The sequence below is a fragment of the Astyanax mexicanus genome, chromosome 24 (genome assembly GCF_023375975.1).
Source record: "Astyanax mexicanus isolate ESR-SI-001 chromosome 24, AstMex3_surface, whole genome shotgun sequence".
NCBI classification, from domain to species: Eukaryota; Metazoa; Chordata; class Actinopteri; order Characiformes; family Acestrorhamphidae; genus Astyanax; species Astyanax mexicanus.
In genome coordinates, this window is record NC_064431.1 from 19,683,772 (window position 1) to 19,704,836 (window position 21,065).

A 21,065-nucleotide genomic window follows, 5' to 3' on the forward strand; every position below is an offset into this window, starting at 1 on the left:
ATAGTGTTGCTTTAACAGTTTTCCACAGTTGTTTAAAACAAGATTATAATAAGCATGATCTAAGCTTCCCTTACTTGTCAACAGAGTGCAAACTGTGTCTAGAATAATCAAATAAAAGTGGAGTATCTAAGAATCTGTGAAAATTCCCATTAAACACAATTCAGCTGTGAGAAGGACCAAACTTTCTGTGGCTTTGATTGAGGAACAACATTCAGTGATGTCTTCATGACCTTTGATAACGTTTTTTTGTGGGTTTCTGTTCTCTGCCTGTTGCTTCCTCCATCTGAGGAAACACTGGCTTCACAGTCCTGACAATAGTCTGTCCTTGGCGGGTCGTAATTAATAAATGATTTGGAGCAGAAGAAAATGAGCACTCAGGCTGCTGTAGCTGTGAATTCCTCTCTCAGACTAGTCTGTTGACTCGGCCGACCTCACAGCGCGATGCGATACCATGTTCCTCTTGTAGTGCGGGGCTATTGCTATCAGCAGAGCTCTTGAGAGACACTGCTGCCAATGTTCCCACACTGTATATACTACTGCCAGCTCATCAGACAGGTCTAAGTGTATCTCAAGCTTAAAGTCAGTAAGCTCATTGAGCTTCTGATAATACTGACTTGCTTTAAGTGGAGCACTATGCCAATAGATGAAGCAACTGCTAGACACTGTGTTGCTTTATCTAACAGTAGTTGTGAAGTTGTCACTCTAGGGATTATTAATTATCTATTTCTTATTGAACTATACTTTTTGTTGCAAGCTGTTGCAGTTAAATCTTAAGTATGCACTTTAATAAATCTGTAAATCTGAAAAAGTTGTCATGTACTGGTTGTAAAATGGCTAATTCCATAATACATTTCAATCCTTAATGCACTTTCTTTTCCGTAGGGGAAAAGATCTTCAACATTGACAGCGGACGCAACTCACCTCTCCACTCTCCCCCTTCTGAACACTACACCATCATCTTCAACGTGTTTGTTATGATGCAGCTCTTCAATGAGATCAACGCCCGCAAAATCCATGGGGAGAGGAATGTCTTTGAAGGGATCTATCGCAACCCCATCTTTTGCAGTGTTGTCATAGGAACCTTCGCCTTGCAGGTATGGGACTTGATTAGAATCTTTTACATTAGTTACAAATTCATAGTACACTGTTTAGTAGTCACTGACATGGCAAATTCATGGGACTCGGGGCTTGTTCTTGTCATGACTTTTGTCATGTCATTGCAGTAAACTGTAGTGTAAAGGGTATGCATGTGACGTCACCGTTAGCAAGTGGCAAAAAGATAGACTGAGTGGCAGCGCTAGCATTCAGTGTAAATAGTGGAAAAACATGAGAATGGGAAATAGCTTTCGTGTGATTGGCTGTACAAATAGATTACCATATTTTCCGGACTATAAGGCACACTTTAAATGCTTTAATTTTCCCTAAAATCGACAGTGCGCTTTGTGTATGAATTCTACCAGTCAGGTTTTAAGGAGCAGTAAAGCCACTCCGCTGAAGTACAGCATTATATGGGTGAGTTTTGGAAGCTACTTGGAACAAACCGCAAACACTAAGGGTTCCTCAGTCTAGTGCTATTGGGCAGCATTTACAGTGGCTAATGCTAACACTGTGCACCTAGCCTTAGTGCTGGAGAAACTTCACTAAAAACTCACCCTTAGACAAAATATTGGAAATCTAAGCTTACTGTAAACTAAATAATAAATGAAAGCACATTACACACCCAAATTTGTTGTTTAATGCACATTATAATCCGGTGTGCCTTATGAATGAAAATAGACCAGAAAACTGACTTTTTTTGACGGTGCACTTTGTAGTCCGATTGATATAGATTGCTGCAATTCACTGAACCAACTGGAACCCAGAGAAACGTGTCCGGTTCTAACCTCATTTCCTTCTCTGCCTCCTCGTTTCTTCCTTTATCCAAATATTAGCTTTTCACCACCTTCAGGCCCTGCTAAATGTTTTTACTTTTTGCATTGGATGTTTGTCTACTATTGCTTATGTACCTCATCATTTGTAAGTTCCTTTGGATTGAAGCATCTACTAAATGCAACGCAATTTAAAGTAATTTAATTAGTTTAAAACCTGTGTCCACAGACTACGGGTTCTCTGATCATTTTGATGGATCACTGTGAATCCCAAATAACTTTTATTTGGGCTTCTATTCACTTGTTTCAGTTTGATTTGGCCATTTCTCTTAAGAAACACAACAGCTGTGTTGTAGAAAGTCAGTTGTGTGTATTCGAATGCCTGATTTTAAATTGAATAGGTTGCACCAAGCGACAGATTCTTACAGCTCTCAAGCCTTTTATACAAGGTTTGCACTTTTTTTTTCTCTTTAAAGCTTTAGAAAACTCAGTGGCAGCATTGTCACTCTGTTCTTTTGAAGTCCTCTGATTTTAGCTTTAATGTTTGTGCTGTGATGGAATTGCTGTGCTCATCTCCCGCGCCGGACTCATCTGTTTTTGTGTTTCCTGTCTTCTCGTTTCAGATTATCATCGTGCAGTTTGGAGGCAAGCCTTTCTCGTGCACAGGTCTAACCCTGGATCAGTGGCTGTGGTGCGTTTTCATTGGTGTCGGAGAGCTGCTTTGGGGCCAGGTACGGCAAAAGCCTTGCAGTGCGCGCGGCGTGCTTTAATAGGCAGGAATGCTTTTGTTTGCTCGCTGCGCTCTTTCATCTCTCCCACTGAACAGAATTCTAAAAAGCCCTGCTAGTTGGCATAAAGCTGCAAGCAACGCCTAGACTCGTAGGTGTTTTTTGCGTTGAAAGATCCCATCTGCGGATGACAAAGTGTGAAAGAATAGTGAGAGAAACAGAGAAAAGAGAGAGAGATTGAAAGCAAAAGAGAGATGAAGAGAAAGAGAGAAAGGAACAGAGTGCCACACTGCTGTGAGTGTATGTGTGTGTGATGGTATAATGAAAACATCATGGCATGGCAACGGGTGGACGTGGGTGATGTTCAACATCTCCTAACACCCGGTAGCAGCGACGGAGGAGGGAGGGGTGAGGCTGTGTGTGAATTCAAAACTGTGGGAGGGAGAGAAGAGTGGGTGGGGGAGGAGAGAGGTGGTGAAGGTTGCTGAGCAGTAAGCAGTGCCTGGGAACCGTTGCCACCACCAAAAAGCTCGCATCCAGAGACAAGGCACAGTGCGCAGCAGCATAATGAGACATGAAAGTTCCATAGCCCACAATTACCCAACCTCGTTGGGGAATTTGAAACTCAGCACGCTACTCCCTCCGCATCTCTCTCCGTATCTCCCTTCTCTCAGGCTAGTGTGTAACAATACGTTATGACACAATACAGTGCAAAAAATGTGACAATGAAACAATCACGTTCATAGTCATTTGACCATAGTCAAAGTGTCAGATATGGGAGAATTTAGCAGACAAGCAAACTTTGACAAGCATCTTTGACTAATGCCAGAATTGCAGCATTGAAATTGCAACATACAGTAGGGCCAGGCAATATAACCTCAATTAAAGTGAATCACAATTAATTAATAATATAAATATTATTATTTTACCCTCATTACGATTATTAACTGATTATTTTAATAAACGACAAGCTGGTACAAGCTGCTGATGTTCCTCAGTCAGCTTGGTAAGATCTCCTCTATGTTGATTTAGTAAGATCTCCTCTATGTTGCTTCCATGCTGCAGACTGGAGGGGGCAAAGTCACATGACTAGAAATATGAGGAACATGTTAAGGTTTAAGGCTTCCAAGTTTACTAAATCTTAGTCAGTTCAAGAATCTGTGGGATGTGCTGGAACAAATTTGCAAATGATCTGCAGGGACTCTTGACACTTGACAATTTACAAGACTCAAAGAATCTGCTGCAAATGTACCACTGGATACCTTGAGCACCTTTAAAGATCTTGTAAAATCCATGCCTTTCAAGGGGAAGCTGTTTTTGGTTGCTCATGAAGGACCACAACAACCAGAGCTGTTTAAAGGCATTGGGGGGCCCAAGCAAAATGGACCCTACCACATATCTTCACTTAATTTCAGTTTGCTGTTATTTAACTGAAATCAGCTTATATATATATGTATATATATATGTATATATATATGTATATATACATATATATATACATATATATATATATATATATATTTTTTTTTTTTTTTTTTTACATCAAAGCACAACTGTGGGAGGGAGAGAAGAGTGGGTGGGGGAGGAGAGAGGTGGTGAAGGTTGCTGAGCAGTAAGCAGTGCCTGGGAACCGTTGCACCCACATTTGCACCCACATTTTAGCGCTTCTTCTATGGCTGCGCTGTCCGTCAGTTCTAGATAGATAGATAGATAGACAGACAGACAGACAGACAGACAGACAGATAGATAGATAGATAGATAGATAGATACTTCATTCATCCCAAAGGAAATTTAGTTCTTTATTACAATTCCCAGTGAAACCAGCACTAAAATACACCGATTTATGAATATATATGTTAGCGTTTGTTTCTCATCATCAGGTCACATTTTCAGAAAGTAAAATATATTAATTCATTACTAGTTTTGTCCAGTGCTCTAAATTGCACTGCACCTCTGTCTTGGTCAACAATTTAATAATGTTATAATAAATACCGTCGGAACAACTGTAGTTCAAACAGCAAAGCTTTAACTATAATACTATACTTCACACTATAACTATAATAAAATGCACTCTTTCCTTAATCATAGGCTAGGTTAGAAACTCACACGTAATCCTGCAATTATCAGAAATACACAGACTAACCTGCCACATGTACATACGCACAGAACAGCACATGGCATCTGCTCACTCAGGGTAAAAAATCAAATCATACACAAGACAGTGCCCATCCAGTTTCTCAGTTGGGGTGAGTGTGCGCTTGTGCGTAACTGTGCTGCCTCCTGGTCCCTCCGCTGTGCATTTTAACATGCACCCTAAGGTGAACAGCAGTACATTTCAGAGGCTACATGAAAGCTTGTTTTTGGCTTGTCAAGCTGCCACTGGCATCAACAGCGATGACACCCACAGAAGAGCCATCCAGAAATATTCAGTTATTTCAGTGTCATCACACAGGCAGCAGAGAGCTGTCAGATTTGCCTGTTATTATTTTAGTCCCCTCCGCCATCCTGTTGACTGTTGAATTCTCAAATCTTGAGACGTTCTGTTTGTTCCTTCAAATGGCATCCAGTTAGATCAAAGTAATCCAATTTCTCAAAATCCAATTTCTGAGAACCAAGAATCTGCATTTAAGGGTCAAATTGTCCTGCGTACAAACAGCTTTTCCATGAGCGTTTCATCCTTTCCGCAAATGAACGCTCAGGAATGAATCGAGTAAATTGCATACTTGAACCCCATCCCAGTGTTGCACACAGAGCAGTGTTTAGATCATAGTTTGATTAGATTTGTTTCTGATTTATCCAAGTCAGAAGGCTTATTTTCTTTAAATTTTTTTTTTAATTGTTTTATTTAAAGATCTCACAGTCACAGTTGCATGGAAACCATATCTCGACTAGAACTTAATGGAAGTTAATTTGGACATTAAAGTGCAGGTTTCTAGCAAGATTATACATATTATTTACATATCTGGGATAGCAGTATGTAAATAAACTTCAAAATTGTGAAGTGTGGTAGGTAACGTATATTTCGCACTACAAGGCACTATAATGCCTAAAATCCTTTAATTTTATTTTTTATTAATATAGTGCACCTTTTGTATGAATTTTACCAGTTAGCTGAAGTACATCCACTCCGCTGAAGTACAGCGTTATAAAGGAGTTTCAGTGAAGTTTCTCCAGCACCAGGGCTGGAGCAGTATTAGCATTAGCCGCTAACCGCAGCACTAGCTCTTTCACCGTTCAGAGGTGAGTATCAGACTGTGGCCTGTGTGTTTTTCATGCTAAAACAAACTATGTGGGACGAACCACTAGCTGACAGTGCCCTGGGTTATTGGAACACTTAGACTTCCTCAGTGTAGCGCTGTCGGCCAGTTAGCAGCAGTGCTATCTGCTCTAAAATACTGGAAACTGCGAGACCTTCTGAAGGGAATCATGGGCGTAATGTATAAAAATAGACCAGAAAATAGACGTCCATTGATAGTGCTCCTTATAATACAGTGCACCTTATAGTGCGAAAAATAAGATACACATCCCTGCTTATCATAACACACAAGAGGGTAAAAGACTGAAGTGTTGCAATTGATTAGGAGTTTGGTAAAATGAAGGAAATGTCAATTATTTAAATATTATTTGAATAAAGAAGAGCTTTACCACCTGTATCCAAAATATCTTCATGAAGTAAATTTTCTGAAGAAAAAAGGCTCTGTTAGTTTCTGCCATTGGTTTTCTTAGGAGGTTTATTTGTAACTCCACATATTTAGCAGCACATCTGGCATGTGGAGGCTGTACTTTAGCCTGGCTAGCACTGTGAGTTATTTACATGCTGACAAATCTGCAACATTATACCTAGAGTGTGAATTATGTGGCTTTTACACACAACTCAATTGCTAACAGCACTTTGAGTGAAAGTTACTTGTTTACAATTCACATCTGATGTTGCTTTGGCAATACACTATAGGTCCAAGCGTTTATGGACATTTCCAGACAGGGATTATGCCTAGACATAGGCTGTATTTGCCTGTCAATGGAAAATTTCTGTTAAAATAATCAAACATTTGAACTCCTTCCTCAGTTCATCACAGCCATCCCCACACACCGCCTGAAGTTCCTGAAGGAGGCCGGCCACGGAATCACAAAGGAGGAGATCCAGCAGGAGGAGCAGACGGAGGACGTGGACGAGATCGACCACGCCGAAATGGAGCTGCGCCGGGGCCAGATCCTGTGGTTCCGAGGCCTCAACCGCATCCAGACTCAGGTAGGGTGCTCACACCTGGGGAGTCCCCCACGACCCTCTCTCTGGAGTCCCTGCTGTGTTTTTTTCTTTCAGCACATGCCCTCTAGAGGATGGCCAACACGGCTGCAAAAAAGCAGGAAGAAGATGATGACACTGATTAATTCTTTTTTTTTTTCTTTCTTTCCTGACTCATGACTCTTGGCTACATGTAGGACTTGTTCTGTAAGTGCAGGCAGATTTGTCTAGACACCACAGCGGTTTTGATGGATGAGGCAGTTCACAGGCTGGTGTTTAATACCAATGTTTTATAATTCTACAGTCGTTTTTTAACATCAACAGGTTAAAAAGTGTTGAAGATGATGAATAGGTTTATTTTTCCGTCAAACGAGTTTGGGAACATCTGAAAAAAAAAACAAAAGGGTGTTTTCTCACATAAACTTAAAATAAAATATTGGGAATCATTGTGTACTTATTACATTATATTACCTTCTGGACACTCCTTTTGCACCTGAGGATTTCCAGCGATTTTTATAGGGATGCACCGAAATAAGCAAAAACAAAAAAAGAAGCATTTGGCTGAAGGACAAATACAGAATTTCTTTTATGTAGTTTTTGTATGCTTAAATGATAATGTCTAATATTTTTTGGTCTTGCTTTGCAAAGAAATTACAAACAAACATTTATTAAACATTTAACATATTTAACCCTCCAGCAGACATACCAACAAAGAACAATATCTTTGATGGTCTAAAATAAATAAGGCATTGTTTAATATAATTGTTTTGGTCTTTTCTATTATTCTGGAATACTTCCTTTATGGCTTATTCCATGCAATTCAAGATTTTAGCGATAGTTTAGAAAAGAAGACACACAGTTAGTCTAATGTAAAGTTAATGCTTAGGAAAAGTCTACTAGTACCATAATATCAAGGAACATTTTTGATATGACCAGGCCATTAGGAAAGGCACATTTTCTTAATTAATTAGTCATTACCAGTGGAATTAAAATACGCAGAGACATGCGTAATACTGCAAGTTGTTCCAAAGCAGACACTGGATCACATTATGTATTTGCCAGGTTAAAGTAGGACACGCTGTTCTGTAAGTGTATAGAGGGACAGCGCTGTTTACCTGTAGACCTGTGGGCCTCTGTGGGTTTCTCCAGTAACTCCATTCATGGAAACTTGCAGAATCCCATAAGACTGAGCAGTGCTGAGCAGTGGCCTGTTGCCTATCCCAGTGCTCTGGGGTAAGGAACGGTACGGTCTTGAAGGTGACGCACGTTGGGTTCCCTCATGGGGGCAGTCAATTCAACTCTAAACCACTGAAGACTGAAGAAGGAAGCTAAGCCTGTTGAGAGTTCCTCACAAGTTGGTGAAGCTTTCACTTGCCCTATTGACTTCCTCTGAGCTGCTTTTTTTGTGCAGGAGATGCAAAAATACAATATTTGGTGTGAGAATGCAGTTCTACCTAATACTAATCAGACATGCCAAAACAAATTGGAATTGTGTACTTTTAACTTTTTAACGTTCAATGATATCCCTAAAGAGAGAACTATGAAAGTTAGCGAAAGTCTTAATTAACTACGTAATAGATATCACATGATACCGCACTACATATCTTATCAACTATTCTATTAAAGCAGCATTATGTAAGTATATTTGGACTCTCCTGGGCTCCCCCTACTGTGGGGAAGTGTAATTTGTGCCTTAAGCCAGCTCTAAAGGGCACACCTTTTGCTATCTGATTTCCTTTAGACCTGAAGCTTCAAATCTGGAAGTGTAATCCTTGCATTACACATGCATTTCTGGACAAGCTGAGAGATGGGAGAAGAATGTGGGCTAAAGCAGTCAAGTAATATTACAGCCAATTTCACCAAACTTACATAGTGCAGTTTCTGATGTGCTGAGCTTGATGTAGCAATGATAAAGAAGCAATTATCCCTATTAGTCAGTCAGTAGAGCAACAACATGAGTGTTAAGCTGATATTTAAAGGTAAAAATGCTACATAATGCTGCTTAAATCGTATGGTATGTGGTACAGCCTTAGGAGAGCCTTATTTTGTGCTACTGAAAGCGAAAGGAGGCACGTGGGAGGATCTCCTTTCACTCCCGGTTTTCATCACACAAGCGTAGAACAGCAGGAATTCCCAACAATAGGTTGATTCTGGGTTCATGGGCTTACATGATTAGTCTCTATTCTGCAGGATCCAGTTTTTTATATGATTGCATGTGTGTCTGTGTGTGTGTTGTGGGTTTGGATTGGAAGAAGGCGTACTGGGCCGGTTGGAAGCTTCTTTGTGGAGCACGGCGGTAGGGGCGTCAATGCCGCCTACTGTGCGTGGATGTGTTCCGTGTGAATGTCCACAGGCAGCATGTTTCTCCCTTTGGGCTTCATTAGCTTTTCTCTCTTCTCTCTGCCACTGAAAATGCAGAGCTTGTGAGAGTTTAGCTCTGAAAAGTTGCTGTGTTTTTGCCGCAGAAATACAGAAATATAATTTCACCTGCAGTCGCGAATCAGGTCACAAGGAGTTCAAACAGTCTGTCTGTCTCTGTCCGTCTTTCAGTTTGTCTTTCTGATGCCCACTCTTTTTTTTTTTTTCTTTTCTTTCTTTCTTTCTTTCTGTGCTCCGGTTTTTGCCTATTGGAGTTGGGAAGGTATAAAGGTACAAATGAAGAAATGTGGTTTAATGAATTGTTCAAATGAATCAGGAATAATAAAGAAATAATTTACATTAACTTGCTCCAAGCCAGAATCACCTGAGGCTGTATCTTTTAGTTTGTATGTTTTCTGTTCATGGTTTCTTATGGATCTTATGCTTTTCATCTTTTATTTCAAAACAGGTGACCAGCTCTTACAACATGAATTCACTGTATATGAATTATTTTATAGGAATGTGTTGAGCTGTTGGAAAAAATGCTTTGATCCCTTTAAAGCTAGAAAACTTTTCAACTATGTTCACACAGCAGGTAAAACTGGTTCTAATCTGGTCCAAATCTTTTAATAACACATGTGACACATATGTATTATCTGTGTGGCAGTATGAATGGCAGAAATTATCCTAAATACCCAGTATTTTAGTAGGGATGTCCCCAATCTGATAATGTGATGAGAAATTGGGGCCAATCACATAATTCCACATAATAGATCCAGCTCACCGATTTATCAAAAATATAACGTTAGGTTGTTACTCCACGACTTCTTATTTTAGACTCATGCACACTGAGAATGCCCATGATGCGCTCACACTGGCAGTGACCCTTATGTTGTAAATGTGTTTGTGGCCACTTGCGCTGTTTATTAATGCTGATTTTAGCTGATTAGCACAAAGGCTAATCTAGCAAGCTAGCTATACTACTATACTTCTAGCGCTACTTTTATCCACTCTTCGTTTTTCTCCATTTTGCAGACACACTGTCTCTCTTGCTCTCCATCTCCATCTGCTTATTTAAATGGAAATCATTTATATGAACATTTAGTGCTTATTTATTTTGTGCTAAAATGTTATATAATAATTAGTTAATAATATTTTTTTTTGCGTTGCCAAAGTATCAGATCAAGACTTAATATGGGCAAATAATCCAAATCTAATGACTTAGACTAGGGGACAAAATGTGATCAGAACATTCCTAATTTGTAATACTTTTATATGTGCTATATTGAAATCTGATACACATCAATGCAACTTTGTCCTAACATCCAGATCAGAAGTCGTGCAGCTTTTTGTGTCGATTAAACTCATACAAAACATAATTGCATGCTGTGAAGAAGAGAAAAAAGGAGGACAGCAGTGAGCGTTAGTGTTAGAGGTGGAATAGTGAGGGAACAGACCCTATAATTGTCCCAGATTTGGACTGATGCCTCTATGCAAACTCTGTAAATTGGAAGGTTTGAAGAAGTTTGAAGAAATTACAATGGAATAGCCAAACATAGTGTTGAAAAGTTTGAAAAAAATGGGGAAAAAAATCCAAGACGCAAACCAAAGAAGTGGACGTGGCCAAATAATGGGCCTTTTTGCAACAAACTAGCGATGCTGTGCCCCTATCGCTAGCATTGTAAGTCTGTTGGGAGCATCGGCTAAAAGTGCTGTATTTTGGAATGCTGGGGGTGAACAGGAGTGGGCTATTTGATAAAGGTTTATACTCATTATCATGTTTCACTACACCCCAAGTCTATTTAACACCAGATTTCTCCTTTAGACTGAAAAGTTTATGAAGTGTCACCATGGGTTTACTTTTACCAAGCAAAATCCAAAGAAAAAACGTTGATTTCTTGAAATGATCTAATGTAATTCATACTGAAATAGAGGGTAAACAGGCCCTCATTCTCTTCTTATAATGGGAAAAAATAGATTTACTGCAGGAAAAAAAGCTTTGTGTATTATTTTCACATGATCATATACACTTAACTGTAAACAGCTCCAAAAAATATTTTGGACCACCTTACCTGGTGTGTGAATGTAGCCTTTTTTTGTTTTATTTTATTTATTTGCTTTTTTTGTTTAACCGATGTTTCATGTAAAAAGTCACCAGTTGAGCTGATTTTTGGTGTTAAAAGAATGTTATTGTATGTTATGTAGTTATGATGAATCTACACATCTGTGCCGTTCTCCACAGTGATGGTTGACTGGGTAATTGGAACAGGCGGTGATGTCGGGACTGGATGGGAAGTTTTTGTAATGTGTGTCATCTGCCCTGGATTTGGCTCTACCCCCCCACTGTTCCAGATCCACTTCCCTGTCCCTGATCCCCTTCCTAGTGTCCTGTCCCTCTTCCCCTCTTAGCTCCGACAGAGGAAAGGCTGAACATTCCACTCTCTTTCTCTCTCTCTCTCTCTCTCTCTCTCTCTTTCTCTTTCTCTCTCTTACGATCTCTCTTTCTGTCTGTCTCCATTTGACCGCAAAAAAACACACTGCTACTAATTAGCTCTTTATCTCCCCCTCCCTTTCTCGTCCCACCACCCCACTTTTTAATCCTCCTGGAGTTCTATTTTTTTATCGGCCACGCGCGGTTAGTGGTACACAATGGAGGAATTAATTGGCACAAGCTTGATTCGCACCGAACTCATCAATGTCTTGTTGAACCACCTTTTTGTCGCCTCTTTGTGGGCCACGTTTCTCTCTCTCTCTTTTTTTTTCTTTCTTTTTCTTCTTTTTTCTTCACTCTGTGAGCGCCTTCAGCCTTTCCTTTGCCCCAAAAAGAAGCAAGAAATCTCTTGCTTCAAAAAAAAAAAAAAAAACTTTAAAACTTTCCTTCCCTTTCATCCTTCTGGTCGGCTCCTCCTCCTCCTCCGTGGCTGGGCTGGAAACTCATTTTTTAGAGGGCTTTTCATTTTCTCTCTCTGTAATAACAAATAAGTCTGCTCTAACCCGTTGATTCTTTTGCCTCTTTGGTCTCTCTCTCTTTGCTCTCTCTTTTTTTTCTCATTTTTCTTTCTTCTCTTCATCCCTGGCCTGTCCCTCTCTTCTTTGCAGATGGACGTGGTTTATACATTCCAGACAGGCCAAACGGCGGTCCCCGGTGCCCTGCGCCGCCAGCCCTCCGTGGTCAGCCAGCACAACGACGCAAAAACTGTTTCTAGCCCCACCCATGTAGGGATTTCCTCTTCCTCGCTGTCCGCCAACTCTGCTGCGGCCGGCGGCCCGTCCGCCCCTGCTTCCTCCTCTACTGCAGGCAGTGAGTGCCACATAACACCCAGCAAGCTAACAACAGCAACGCTACAGCTGCTCCTGCTGCTGCTGCTAATGCTGCTGCTACTGCATGAGAACTGCGTCAATCTTCTGCCAAAGCATTATAACCATCTTCTTTCTCACACCTCTCTCAAACTACTTACCACTGTTCTCTATATCTCTCTGTATCTCTCTATGCCTCTCTTTATCTCTCACTCTCTCACATGCAACGAGGATTATAAACAGCTCCCACCCTTTCCTTGTTTATTGTTCAAATTGGGCTTTTCTGTTTAAGTTTGGATTCATTCACAGATTGTTGAAGCAAGCAGTGCACATTTAGACAGTAGGAATTTGCAGATTCTGATGCCGTCATTGTACAGAACTTGTCCCTTTAGAGCTGTTGTAACACCATTGAAAAAATGTACCTTTTGGTGCCATTCCTTTTGCTAGGTATAAAACCCTGGCATTGAGCTTTGGAGCAGTGAAAAGACCGTAATACTTGTAAATAGGATGAGTTGAGGAGTTGGGGATAAAAGACTGCAACTTCTGCAGTCTTATCTAGGTGAATAAGATGGCCCACCCTCTTCCCTATCACTTAATACAGAGTTAGCCAGTGCTGGCAGTTAGCACCAGGTTAGCAGCAGGTTGAAAAGACCCATTAGGGCTTAATGTTACTTTTAAAAGAGACACATTATGACCTCCATCTTTCCAGCAAATGGGGGAATAAAAACTGAACATTGGCACGGAATCTAGCCAACATTCATCCATATAACCTACACTGCACCCTAAGCCCAGAAGTGTAACTACATGCCATAGTGACACAGAGTGCAACAGCTGTGTCATGTGAGATAAATGGTTGCAAATGCAAAATATTCTAAATATTTGATCCAATGGCCATATGGATCTGGTTCTGACATCTAATCTTGTTTTAGTTGCAGAATATTTAGTAAAATTATCAACAAATATTTGATCCAACTTCTTCCAAATTCATCCACTTAGTGTTAGCCGCCATTGTTTGTACACATATGGCAAGAAAATCTACACATTAACATATAAATCCCATCGCCAACTAGTGTTTTGTTGGTGTAACACCAACATTAAACGCACAAGTATAAATGCTCAGAATGACATAGGCAACTTACACAGGATATGCCATACATTCTATGATGATTAAAGCAGAATAATACATGTATCTCTCTCTGTCTCTCTCTTTTTTCTCTCTCTCTCTCTCTCTTTCTCTTTCACTCACCGTTTCTACTGTGCTTCCACTGTGATTGACTTTTAAATGGCTTTAACTCTCTGCATGCATTTACCCTTGTGAGAGGGTAAACAGGTGAAACTTACTTAAAGTCTGAAAGCCTGCTGTTAAGGTTTACCTGTTGGCTCCTTTCCTTCATCCTCTTCCTCCCCTTTTGATTGGGAAAGGTAGACGCAGATTTGTATCCGTTCCCGGAGGGGGATCAGAGTTATTCTAAGCGTTATCTAATTAAGGGGTCTCACAAGGGTTAATAGCTGTGGGTTAAGTACTGTTTTTTTCTTTTTCTGTATAACAGCTTGCCCCTTTTCATTTCCGAACTGCATGCATACCTACAGTCTTAGTGTGCACTTAAGTGGGTGTACATACTGCACTGTACACTGTATATGCATGTGTGTTCTTTACAACCAGCCTATAATATTTCCAGTTTCTTTACCTATTTCCTGCCAACTTTAGCAGTTGGTACTGGGGCTGATATAGACAAAAAAAAACAAGTTGGGATTATATGTGATTAATATGAATAGCTTTACAAGAAAAGAGGGAAAAAGTTGAACTTTCAACTTTCAAGTGCGAAAAGATCTTTTCCATTTATTTAAGTAGAGCATTTGACACCATGTACCAAGAAACTGCCAGATTCACATTATGTCAGAAAGTAGATAAGGATTGATTGATCAGCTGTGTATTGGTATCAGACGGGTTTCTGCTCAAATATGCTGTCAGAATTGCCCAATCCTGAGAGCTGATCAGATTATATGATCCATATTTTTTTTTTGAGTTCCTGCAGTTCTGCATGAATACCTTGCAGTTCCTTTTTAACCACTAGATGGCAATACTGACCTCGTCCTGTTTATTTGGAAAGGTTAATGTTGCATCCAGCCCTGCCCTTAGTTTGGTATGGACAATTAGAAAACCACTATCAGCCTAAAAATACAGTGACAGGGCCATTCTTTTGAAAGATTAACAATAGTGATAAAATATTATAAGATTGCTCAGCTTTGCATGCAAGTTTAACGACAGTGAAAACATAGCTATCACTTGTCTATCCCCACAATAGTTGCTATGTAAGCATGTTTGTGGGCAGTTGGTCAAGAAACTATGAGTGCAAACTTATTTAATTGAATTTTTTTTTTTTTGTTATTTAGTGCTTAATTTCAATTGGTTATATTGTCACTTATAGGCCAATATTGCGATAACAAACAACACACAATACATTTTACAGTCCTTTTTACCTGAGACTGTACTTAAATGTTAAATACTAGGGATAACATGATTATAGTGAGTGTCGTTAGAGTCTCATACATCTGTTAAAGCAGAAGTCTGTAAGATCTTTTCTTTTAAATTAAAAGTAATTTTATTATTACTTCTGAGTTGGTAGTGGACAGAATATTAGAATTATTGGCATCAGTGTCTCAGCACAACCATTTCAGCAATATCTTAAAATATATCCATTCTACAAACTAACTGTGAGTGGTCTGGTAGGTTTGATAGTTTGGTAGTGGGCAGAACGGTGACTAAGTGGTCAGCATGTTCACCTCTCAGTGCTGGGGTGCTTGGTTCAAGTCCCTATCTCGGTGGAGCTTCCATGTTCTCCTCTGGAACGTTGGTTTTCTCCCACAGTCTAAAAACACATTGAGATCAGGTAAATTGGATACTCTAAATTCCCCAGAAAAATGGATACTAGAATGTATATGTAATGTAGAATGTAAGCGCCCTTGAGTGTAGAAAGGCGCTTTATAAGTGATATTATAAGTAAGTAAGATTTGATGGATGTAATTGCTCTCTATGTTTTGACAACATTTCATAAATGAGCAAAACACTCCCACATTTTTTTTTTACACACACGCCCACAGTAATCTGCATTAAAAGTACTCTTAACCATGTTCTGTGCAATTACACATTCTCACCAGAGAGGTCTCTAAATCCCCAGAATATTAAAACTTACATACTGTCACTTTAAAGGTAACAGTAAAAGGCCTTCAGCATTCAGGGCCGAGTGTGTGCTGAACTGGGCAGTCCTGTAATTGGCCCCCGTTCCTCTCCAGTGCCTGCTGACCTTGCCCTGTCCAGAGAGGGCAAAGCATCTCCAAGGGGGTGGAGCTTTTTTTTCTTTCTCTCTTGACCTGCACTGCACCACTGTCTGCCCAGCAACAGAGTCTGAAGAGAGGGAGAAAATGAGAGAAAACAGAGATAGGGAGAGAGAGAGATTTGTGGGCATACGCACACAAATACTCAGAGATGCCTACCCTCCCTGCATGCTCTCTCTCTCTCTCTCTTTTTCTCACATTCTCCTCCCTGCGAGAAAGAGCGCGAGAGAGAGAGAGAGCAGACGCTTCATCTCTCACACATTTCCTCAGAGAAAGAGAGAGAGGAAAGGAATGAAAGGTGAAAGACAGTGAGTGAGGAAGTGAGCAAGCCTCGCTGTGTTCCCTTACTTACTCCCTCTCTCTCTCTCTTTCTTTCACCTTCCATTTCTTCTCTCTCTCTTTCTCTTGCTTACTCTCTCTCACACCTCTCTCACACCCTTTTTCTCTCCATCCATCTTCCAGCCCCTCCTTCCCTCACCCCCCTTCTGCTTCCCTCGTAAGCTCATCCCTTCATCACGCTCCTCTCCAGTGCTGGGAGAGGATGTGCTCCTTGCTGTGTCGGTCCCTGTCGCTCCGTCTTGCAGGAGGGGAAATGAGTCATGACTCTTCTGCTTCCTTTATCTTGGTTACCTCAGCGGCAAAGTTTTCATAGCATCCCTTTATCTTTTAATACAGAGAAATGTCAGTGAGTGTGAGTGTGTGTATGTATGTGTGTGTACACGCTTGATTGGTTGTTTTTTAGCAGGGTATGTAAAGCTTTTATTAATGTTTGCACTAGAGTTGTTGCTCTGCAGCAGAAAGCAACCCACCTACCCATAGAATTATCCATCCCAACAACCCATACCCCCACCCATCCAATGACTGAATCATACATCCACACAACCACCCATTGAAGCACGCACACACCCACCAAACAACTCACCTACCGAACGACCCACCTATCCACCTGTCAAGTGACCAACCCACCAACCAAACAACTCAAAAACCCACACACCAACAGACCCACCCTCCTACATAGTGAACCAGATGAGTCCTCTTCTCCCCCACCGTTCCGCACACACTTTTAAAATAATTCATTACTTGTTAATGATCTGCTCATCTGACACTTTAGTTATTAAACCACATTTATTTTATTTGAATAAAATTTTCACAGTGTAGATTGTTTCAGTATTCTCAGATCTGAGAAAAAGAAGAGCTGCAGTCTGATCACGATCGTCTGATAAATTATTTATACATGACAGTTATTCTCAAAGAAGATCTAAAAGAAACTCTGGCTCCTTTCATGGTCCATCAATCAAATATTAGATTTTAAAAGCAGCCATCTTCAAAAATACCTTTGTCTTCTGTTGTCTTCTCTGTTTGCTCTGCTTTTTTGCTTTCTCTCTCGCTCTCTCTCTTTTCGTTTCCTATTTCTCTTTCTCTCTCTCTGTCTCACTTTTTTTTTTCGATCTCTCTCTCTCATCCTCCCCTCCTCTTCTCAGGGCCACCCTAGATTCATTTCGGCAGGGGTTAAACTTTAATGAGTGAGTTATTATGAGACACAGGACCTGTTAGGATTAAAGCCCCGTTTTCTGTGGATGCGAGGCAGAACAGCCTGTAGGCTTCACAGGGAGCTTGCTGTATGACCAGAATACAATAAGACCTTGGAAATGGCAGACTGTGACTGTGACTTTATGCTGCATTCAATTTGAACTCGGATGTAGGAATTACCACGTTCCATAGAATTAAAGTTTTAAGTTTAAGAGAGTTTAAAAAAGAGTTTAGAATCCAAGATGGCTGCACCCACATCCACAGTTGTAAAAGCTGTAGTGTTATTATATTTATTACCCCTTTTATCTATTAGTGTCTCATTAAATCAGTCATACACACAGTACTGCCCAGCTTCTCTCTGTTTCCGTAGACGTTTGCATATGCAAATTACCCAATAATGCCTGGTAACCAGGGACAGTGTTAACCATGATAACAGTAACCTGTGACATGAAAAGTGAGACAAATTTTTATTGGATTTGCCATGAAACACTAATGGAGTGGAGTTATCCAACCCTGGGAGAAATCTGGGAGACACTGAAATGTAGATTGCCGAGTAGGCATGTGCCAATATAGGAATATAATTATCTATGAATATCACAATAATTACATATCGCAGTTTATGATATTATCAGTTGTTATCATCAGTTATTATATTAGGAAAATACACCCTGGACCTAATTGTGTTGTGAACAGGAAATTGCATTAAAAATTCCTTTCAGTCTAGACTTGGCTTAATTTGGTCCGGGAAGTTCTTAAGGCAGTGTGGAGACATCATTACTAATGAAGTCTCTCAATAAAAAAAGTATTTTGTAATTAATAATAATTAAAGCAGTAAATTATTATTTTTGTTTTAAATTGAAAGTAGAGTGAGCAGAGGAAGATATTATAATAAATGGCATCAGTGTTCTTCTGCTACTATTCCTACAAAGACACATACAGTATAATTGTTTTAAAAAACAGAGTTTCTGGTAGGTTAATGGACCTTTTTCTGACTAAAATATCTTTTCTGGTTACCTGAGCCACCATGGTGCTGCTAATGGTGCTGACACAAGAGCAACAGTGAACATGGAGATGTCATTGCAGCAAACTCAAAATCACCAGATTAAGTCACCCTGGAAATGTGCACCTTACTGCTGTTATGTTTTAAAAGTCACTTTAAACTCAAAATTTTAAAAGTTTAAATTCTGTAACATTGCTCATGTTTACATTGCTAAATAAAACCACTACTAAGGCTTGGTGCAGCAGCATTAGCATTAGCCACTAACCGCAACACTAGTGGGACGTAAAGCTTGTTTTAACACAGCAAACACGCAGACTACAGTCCAATAAACTCGCCACTGAATGGCAAAGGAGCTAGCACTGCTGTTAGCGGCTAAATGCTAATGCTGCTGCTCCCAGCCTTACTGCTGGAGAAACCTCACTAAAAACTCCTGATCACTTCCTTATAACGCTGTACTTTAGTGGAGTGGCTTTACTGCTCTTTAATACATGACTGGTAGAATAATGCATAAGGTTCTGTAAAAGAGTGACTTATGGGACCAAAATAATATCAATTATAGTTTCTAGATTAATTACATGTGGTAGTGTATTAATGTTGATAGTACAAGTTATTACCTGAACCTAAAATCTCATGCATGTCCGTTAAGCACACAAAGTTTAAAAAATCTCCATTTATACAGTATATTTCTTTATAAGGTCAGGAGTAAGCATCAGTGCTGCTCAAGCGCTAGACTAAAGCTTAACACGTTGGAAGAGGGGAAGTTTGGCAGCGCGAGACGTTATTCAGCTCTTTGACGCCAAGAAAAGAAGTCCTCCCCTCCCTCCACCTCCAGCTGTCTAATCTGCAAGCATGAGCACATCTCTGTCTCCTCCCCTCATTTCTCACATTTCTCCAGCGCCAGCCTAACAGAACCATCCTGCTCGGTTTCTTATTAACTTTATACAAACAATCGAATCTACTCTGTATTCAGCAAACAGGATAGTATAACAGGATGTTACATTTATTTTTATAAATTAGATCACAGTACACTTTTCTGTGAGACTAAAAAAAAAGACTGATTTTTACTGTATATTTATTATATTAACAGTATATATACCTAAATACAGTGATGCACAGTACCAGACTGATAGATATAAACTGACAACCGAGGCAGATAAAAAAATTCAGAGAGAGTCTGAAAGAACACAATTGTCTCTACTCTCTTTAGGTGGGTAGATCATTATTCCCTTACTCATTGTGTAGCTGGCCGGCACCTGCTTTTGATAGCTAATGTATCACAGCTGGAGATTCAGCACTTTCTTTCGAGTGCTTTGAATGGAATCTGACTACACATGTATACAATATTCTTCACCTTCCTTCCTTAAGTGTTGGGTGCGTTGCAGTAATAAGGAGAGTTAATATAACTGAGATCTTTCATTCCAAATTGGAGCGATTTAGTCAAATAAATAAAATAAAAAATCAGATTGTGTGTGAAAAGACCTTTAGTTTGTGACCCTGTGTTGTCACTGATCTGTCAACTAGTGTGCGAACCACAGCCTCTAAAATATTCATGATTACAAGTGAACAAGTTGTGTAGGGTGAAAGGTAATGCACTGTTTTAATGCACTGTTTAAAAAAACAGAGTATGACTTGATAAACAATTGGATTAGTGAGCAAGAGTGTGTAAATGAGGGTGTATGCATAAATGATAATGTGTGTACAGTATGTGTGGTGTCTGTGTCTGACTCAGGGTTCAGTACTTATCTTTCTTCTCCCTTTTCCTGTGGTTTTCCTCACATTTAAACATTTAACACCTCCAACCTGACTTTCATTCCCCTTTCAAAAGCAGATTAGAGTGGTTTTCAGTAGGCAGTGCCCATGGGTGGGGGTAATGCCCGTTAATACAAATGTGGTTAGCATGTGTGCTGTGTGTGACGTGTTGGTGCCTGTGAAGTTGTGCAACAGTGTCCTGCTTGAATGTTGTGCCTGTTCTTCTTGATCAATTGCCTGAATCATCAAGAAACATTGTTTTATCTATTTGTTTTTTATGTTTGTGTTTTTTTGTCTTTATCGTGAAGTGGATTTATTTTATATATTTTTTTATATATATTTTGTGTTGGCCTGTATGTGTAAGTGTTTGTATGTGCTTGGTGGCATTTTGGCCCTGTTCACACCTGGCATTAACACATGTCCTGGGTGATCTGATTAGGGGTGTTCACATTGTGTTTCGAGGACACATCAGAATACAGTCACTCAAACTGATTACATTCGGAGCTGATCAGAGACACTGACAGCAAAGCTAACCTGTGTGGATGGTGAGGTAGCGTGGCTATTAAATGTGAACCAATGTAAAAGCTGCAAAACCATCAAGCTCTCGGCGCTCAAAGGGAGCACAATTGGCCCTGCTCCCTCCGGGTGGGTAGATGGCGCTCTCTCCCCACATTACTCCTACGGTGATGCCCGCAGCACAGGGCGTCTGTGAGCTGATGTATCAGAACTGAGTCGCTGCGCTTTCCTCCGAGTGCGCTGTGATGCATCAGCAGCAGCTTGAAAAGAAGCAGTGGCTGACTTCACATGTATCGGAGAAAGCATTTAGTGTTAGTCTTCACCCTCCTGGTGTGTTTGGGCATTAATAGTGGGAGAGTCCTAATGAGTGGGTTGGGTAATTTGCAGTGTAAATTGCGGACAAAATGGGAAAAATTTAAATAAAAAAAAGCTGCAAAACC

General features: G+C 40.1%; 1 protein-coding gene across 5 annotated transcripts in view; it reads left to right on the forward strand.

Annotated features, from left to right (window-relative positions):
* atp2b4 (ATPase plasma membrane Ca2+ transporting 4) overlaps positions 1-21,065 on the forward strand; it is a 148,357-nt gene that overhangs the window by 117,926 nt on the left and 9,366 nt on the right. For 2 of the 5 annotated variants that reach the window (XM_007247770.4, XM_022682692.2), the window contains 4 exons: positions 883-1,094; positions 2,492-2,599; positions 6,663-6,845; positions 12,297-12,498. In XM_007247770.4, the coding sequence (XP_007247832.2) occupies positions 883-1,094; positions 2,492-2,599; positions 6,663-6,845; positions 12,297-12,498 (705 nt within the window). The remainder of the gene's footprint in view (positions 1-882; positions 1,095-2,491; positions 2,600-6,662; positions 6,846-12,296; positions 12,499-21,065) is intronic. The other 3 variants (XM_007247768.4, XM_007247769.4, XM_007247771.4) reach the window with 2 other exon arrangements.